This window comes from Opisthorchis viverrini (assembly GCF_000715545.1).
Source record: "Opisthorchis viverrini unplaced genomic scaffold opera_v5_5, whole genome shotgun sequence".
Classification (NCBI taxonomy): Eukaryota; Metazoa; Platyhelminthes; class Trematoda; order Opisthorchiida; family Opisthorchiidae; genus Opisthorchis; species Opisthorchis viverrini.
The window spans coordinates 4026468-4033527 of NW_008751661.1; the positions used below are offsets into that span (position 1 = coordinate 4026468).

The 7060-nt window shown below is 43.0% G+C and overlaps 1 protein-coding gene across 1 annotated transcript; it reads left to right on the forward strand.

Moving 5' to 3' along the window:
- Positions 1–656: 656 nt before the first annotated feature.
- On the forward strand, positions 657–4180 carry T265_00557 (hypothetical protein; the record flags this gene model as incomplete). The annotated part of the gene is made up of 2 exons (XM_009164361.1): positions 657–732; positions 3663–4180. 2 exons carry the CDS (start codon positions 657–659, stop codon positions 4178–4180), a joined length of 594 nt encoding a protein of 197 aa, XP_009162625.1.
- Positions 4181–7060: the final 2880 nt, after the last annotated feature.

A 7060-nucleotide genomic window follows, 5' to 3' on the forward strand; every position in this document is an offset into this window, starting at 1 on the left:
TTGAAACCATCACGGGCTTCGATTGAATCACTCATGCATAATCTATCCTTGTCAGACTAGAAGTGGCCTAGCCGTGAAGGCGGACAAGAACATGGTGATGAATCGATTCGCCTAAAATTCACAAAATTCAAAGCTGCCTAAAACCGTCCAATATTTTATCACAAATAAGCTTGGATACTCCCACGCCCACCATTTTACCTCTCTTATTCAAAAGTTGGCTTGTGGATGTTATCAACCTTGCCTAAAACGTTTTTGTGAGCTTCGATCGCGTGGCATTTAAATTAGGAAGTATGGAAAGACGCCTGTGAAAAGTAAGAAGTTAGTCCATAAATCTGGATCCGTTTCATCGTGGTTTGTACTTGTTTTGCTTCACTGCTCTCAAGCTCCAACTGTCTATTGTGCCATTCTCCACACAGCTTAGAAAGAAGAACATTGAGCGTCGCCGACGTGCCTCAATCGCTGACAGAATGATGGATATCTATCGGCTAGCGATGGAAATATTCAACAAGGCAAGTCGTTCAGTCTTATGGGACTGAAAATTTGGATGTTTGGCCCTACTGTATTTCTCTAGCGGTAATTTCAACAGTGGTAGCTATCTCACCATCGATTCGGCCTTCACATTGACTTCTGTTTTGTAGGTTCCAACTTCTGCGAAAATGGACAGGACGGAGATCCTGGATCATTGCTGCAACACATTCGAACATGTTGCAGTGGTGTTGAAAGACCGACCAGGTAAGCCGGTATTGCAGAGCTGAAAGTGTTCCAGGCAAGATATTAGGGAATAGACAATTATACTCCGTCTATGTAGGCTAATTTTCCTGGGCTTCTATCGCAGTGACAGGATCTTTATTCCCTCTTTGATGGAGTAACCCACGACATGACGCAGCCATCACACACGGTGCATAAAGGAAGGTTAAAACGATTGCATTTGGCATGTTTCACATGACAGAACGAGCGATCAAACCATACTTCGCCAAAATAATCAGTAAGCCAGGGGATTCAATGTCAACAGAAGTAAATGACCAATCACTTCGCTGATCTGAGTGATGTTGATGAATGAAAAATTGGTAGGCGCAACATGCTACTCATGTGCGTACTGAAAATGATTCCACCGAGGTTTTATTTTTATGCCCTCCTCATATCCCATTACCCATATCGCCATTGGGAAAATCGTAGAATGATGCACATCAGTGGGGCGTAAATCTGCTTGCGATGCAGCCCCTACTTTTTGTGGGTTCACAAACGACTTCAACGTGTTCTTAAAGACTTCACAAAGGATTGACGATAACACAGTACTCAGGGCCTTATTGAAGAGGAAAAACCAGGGGTGGGTTTCCTCAAGCTGCGCTACTTCACCTTGTAAGCGAACCAATAAAAGCTCCTCTAGTCGTTGGAACCAAGAGCAGTTTACAGATGCACACGGGTAAATTGACTTTATTAAAAATAATTTAGAAATTTCCCTCAGATGAAACACAAATTTGGGAATTTTCCATCCATCTGGAGTGAAGATCAATCCACGGGTCTCATCGGCTTTGTTGGTTTTTCACCTCAACCGTTTTCAAGTTGACCATTCTAAGTAACCTCTTGGTTTATTGTGCCATTCAATTGATATCTGTGTACCGATTCAGCCTAACAACATTTATTCAGCTGGAATATACGACACAGCGTACTCTAACCGGCTCCCATAACCAACACATTCAATATGGCCCTTTCGTGAGTTAGCAGATTGTTCCGTGGACTTTGGGAACTGTTGCGATTAACCTTAACGTTCATTCTGATTTTCTATCTAAACTTATCTATATTTTTTTCGACTATGAATGGTGTACAGATGTAAGTCGGTTTTGGTAACCATACTAGTTAGGGCCGACAGTACAGGATGAACAACGTGAACGCAGACTGCAGCAGGTTTAGGTAGCCATTGAACCCAAAGAAGCCATTGGCTTCTGAGTATCACCATATCGGTGAGAATATCTAGCCATCGACAGAGTCACTATTAAGAATCAGCTTGGTCTACATTGGTAGGATCCGAGGAATGGCGTTTCGAATTTGATGCATAACAGTAAAGATCCGATGCTTAAACTTTGGATTCTCCATCCTCATCACATTCGAGGTTAGTCCATGCCAGGTTGCCTGGACACTGAAACTTCTATGAGCGTATTCATTTTGGTGACACAGTCACAAGGACCGTACACGAAATTCTGCGTATCCAGTCTTTATTTGAAAGATAAATTGAACTCGGGGCAACTTTCGCAGATTCAGCGGCGGTAACCAATAGACTAATGTGCACACATAAATGTACACTGTAGAAGAGACACTGTTTCGCCTGTCTTGATGTTACAGTCGATTGTGTTTAATCCCGAGTGAGTTTCTCGTAACCAAGGTCAATTGTAGCTATTGATTGTCGATATTATTGGATGAGAGAGAAAAGATCTGAAGATTACTATGCCAAATGGCCCCAGATGTATCTCAAGACAGCAACTATTCTTAAATATATCAGTGTTTCGTTCATTTTGTCCCGCTATTAGATTCGGTTTTAAGCTATCAGGTCACATATGATGCATTAATACGCCCACTGGGGAGTCCAAACCCCCAAAACGTGCGCAATGGTGCTTCCATCATGCACGATTTGGTGTGAGTTCCGACAAACAATCATCTCCGGGGGAGACCAAGTATTTTCCCACATGCTGCTCTTGGGAACTCACTGTAAGTAAACAACGAAAAATATGGATTTGGTGGAGGGGTATCAGCTTATAAATATCCGGCTGATGACTACTCACAACAAGTCTAACATCCTGTTGTCAGGACTGTGAAAGCATATCAACTACGATGAACGCTTTCTTCACTGGTTACGACTCCTTTAGCGAATTCCATGATGGCGTACACCCGGTTTTCTCAGCAACCAAAAGTCTAAATTTGAGTTTTGGTTAAGCTTTTGTTGATCGGTTTCCAACCCAATGGGTCACGATGCAATCATAAAGGTTTTAGGGAAAACCACTGTGAGCAGCGAAGCTTCATTATAAGGTTTATCTGACAAGGAATACCGACTGCAATGCCACGACTGGACATATTGAAACGCTGAATGTGTCAAACGGATCCCCTTCAATAGCGCAAGACCACAACCATCGAACAAGTTTAGTTGACGTCGTTTTGTTTGAATACCATTAAGAATTATGACCCACAGATCCAGTCCTTTAATTGGGAACGTAGAAGCATAGTGCGTGGCTCACAATCACCCACTACCAAGCCTCGTTCTACCACCCTCTTGCATCTTTTCACTTAAGGCTTTCAAAGCTGCCGATCACCATTGAGTTAAATACAGTCATGGCTTGAAAAGACAAACGGCGCATTGGCCAATACTCGAGGTCACGATGTCTCCCACCGTACCAACCTTTTAACAATGAGAATGCATCACTTTCTAATTTTACAGTTCTCCCTACCGCCAATAAGAGCTTTCTATTGAAGAAGATCTATTATGCATCAGGTTGCTTCGCCTACACCTTCCTTCTCGACTGTTTTATCGGAAATGGGCAACTAAAAACTGGCATACATGATAACGTCCACCATTTTGTAGTCTGTTCTCTCAAGTCACATACATTAAACCATATGATAAACTCACAACCTCCATCAATGCTCTGCTTACGTTCTCCTTTCTTTACCACTAGATATCATACTCAAACTCAAAAAGATGTGTAAAACCCTTAGAGCCGGAGGATTTCGTGCGTCACGTTGTACGTCCACGACAAAGCCGGAAGGTACTTCTCCCGGAATTCCAAACGGTTTGCATCGATCAGGTAGTAGTGCTTTCTCACCGGTCATTCCGACGAAAACTGTGAAGCGATCTAATCTCGTGCATTCTACCCCTGTCGCTATTGGAAGGAATTCATTCTACCCTGACGGAAAGGAATCACCTCAGCTGATCGCCAACCACAATTACGTTAATCCAACCACAACCATGCCAGTAAATCATTCTTCTTCGGTGATCAGTTCAGACTATTGTACACAGTACATAGAACCGATAAATGCTTATCCGCGCTCAACTTACACCCAATCCATCAGCAAAACAGATTCGGGATTGGATGCTACTTTCTTGTCAGAATCATCGAGAAACAGAAGTAGCGCATCTTCGGTCCCGGTCACGTTTCTTTCATCCCAAGAAACAATATGGAAACCGTATATTTAGACCAGCAAACTTCTTCCCTTGTGTTAATAACTCTGCATCATCCCCACCAATTCCGGGATACGTTATCCCTAGGCTTTTCAGTTATGCATTTCTTTTATGGAGTTTACTGCACTCACATGCCTTAAACCATAATTTGTTGTTGGCCTATCAAATAAAAGTTGGCTGAACTAAAGCTGACACTGTCTGTGGTATTAATATGGTACTATGGGCTAAACTTTGTTGCATTCGACTTCTTAGTGTGTCATGGTGGGTATCAGACAATAAGATAGCTTGCCTGCATTGTAAATCAACATAACAAGTTGTTCAATAAAGCTTTAGTTGAGCGATGTCTTCGAGATGACGAGCGATTTAACAGCAATAACTGAGGCACGCTAGTAACCCTAAAGAGAGCACAAGAATAATTACATCCGCTCAGGAGGAAGACAGCTCACATGGGAGCGATGTGAATGTGAACACAACATATCGCGCAGCCACCCACGCCAAAAGAAAATTCATGGACGTAAACTTAATGGTCTGACCCCGAAATTTAGTGCACCATACGTTTTTCATCTGTTTACTTGAACTTTTTGTGGTCTGGCAAGCTTTCGGTAAAAGCTGTGACCAGCACTAGGCATTCCAAAAGCTTGGATCTGGTGTGTTTGCTGACTTGTCGGTGAGTTTGCTCACAATCAGAATCTTTCGGTATGCTACAGTGATAATCTTCTATGTGGTTCCCATCTCATCTAGGGGCTTCACCGTCCTGAACGAAGTTCCGAACGAATAATGGTCTAATCGCGCAGAGTTAACGGGAGAGTCCTGACACGATTATTGTAGGTGTTACTGTTTTCCGGTTCGGTCGTTTTTGGTTGCTACGATTGTGGCAGCCGAAGGATTCACGTGACTTCAACTTAGGGGTCGACGTTGACCTGTGTTCACACTGTTTGACCCGGTCACGTAGCTGTTGCTCGACCTGGAGGTTACGGCAGGCGATCACCACCGCCACCGAGCGTACACGAATTTGTCAGCCACACTAACTGAAAGCCGGATAATTAGCCAGGAAAATGGACAACACACGGTGCGACAGCCATAAATGACATCAGGTGTTTAGATGTTAAACTATCGGCAATGAATGAAGCGTTTCAGCCCCACTGACATCGCACTACGGGAAATTGGTATTTTTCACATCATCCAGAATAAGCACTCCTAAGAATCAGGTGACTGTAGTGGTCCAGGCTTCGCACTTCACTCAGGGGGAACACTGTACCTGCTGTTACATGGAATTCTCTCCAAAACCAGATAGCGGACGATTCATATAGAGAAACATAATGTAGTGCAGCATGCTGAATAAATAGGATTAAATGAACCTGACAGCGTCATGGTCGTATAACCACACTTGCCCTGTTTAGCCACACTTGGTCTACGATATCAGCCTGAAGGAACAAATATCAACAGTGTTATATTACACCTCTTTATGCCTTCGATCTCGGCACAGAATATTTTGCAGGTCCTCATGTTCATCCATCATTAGGACTATTCATATGACTTACTTCTTCGACATAATTAATGCGTTTGGGTGTTACCTTGACGCGCTAAAGTAGAGGATTTCCAAACTATAGCCCACAAGTCGGATACACAGAAAACTTCGTCAAACTACATTTTTCACACGGACAAATTTTGGCATCCGTGGGTTAAATGGTGAGGAATCAGGTCCAGCGTGGCCTACGATTCGGTTGAAAATAAAGAATTACCTGGCATCACGTCAGCAGATATCCCACATCAGAAAAACATTTCGGTTTCCATTGAACCCCTAAATGGCTTTTCGAAAATTCCACCTGGCACAGCCAGTTGAAAAATTTCATCGAACAGATGGATGTCGATTAATGTCATTCGTCTCGTCATTAACCGGTAAAAGTCTGGCAAAATTCCTTTATTGTTTCCCGAACTGCGAAGAGAAAGTGATTCCACGCAATGCTTTAGGAGGTCAATGACACTACATCTTCGTACATCAGTGCTTGTTTCGCTAACGATTTCGTGAGTTAACTCGAGATAGCTAGCTCTCTTTGTGATCGGTCAATAACGGTTGCTGGAGTTCGGTGGAGACTTCAGCAAATGCTGTTAGGTAGGTTTTGTTTATGAAACCAAGTATATTTTTATCCATTTTTTCAAATGCTGGAGGAGGAACAGTATAGCCGGGGACTTGAGAACCGACTTGTTACAGCCTTAGCTACTGAAAAGCAGTCCACAATGATCACAGCAAACTTTTGAAAGGGGCGGCTCAAATATACTCAATCGGGAGTGGTCGCTATGATGCAGTTTTACGGTATGATTTTGTTCTGATTTGGTCTGAAAAGTCACAGCTAAAAGCTGGATCGAAGTATCGTTTAAAAAGCTCGATATCCTTGTACTGAAATCCCTCTGAATGTGTATGATACGGGAGAAATGAGATCGCTACAAACATCGCGGATTGGTGGTCTGCTTAGCATGTTTGTCGTTTAAGCTGCACTATTTATCACCAACCTCTTGCATCTGTACGCGCTGGTTACGCAAGCCTTTGCAGAGCCAAGCTATTGTGGTTGACTTGAAACCTTTACTGATGCGCATGTCGTTAGCATGTGCAGGTTGTGGTAGGCTGCGCACTCATTTAACTCTAGGCAACTCCATGTTAGATTTTAATGGATTTGGAGGTGAGGTGAGTTAACAGGTGCAAGTGCATTGAGGATTTTGATCTCACAGATAGAAGACAAAATTCACCACGACTGATCAAACATTGATTTTGGGCAGTCTCAGCATATCGTTCAAGAGAGATCCGTTATATCCCACAGATTTATTCGCTAACCTGGGAATTACCAATCGGATAGGACTGACGCCAGCTTCTTCTCTGAAGTGAAAACTCTCTTGAAT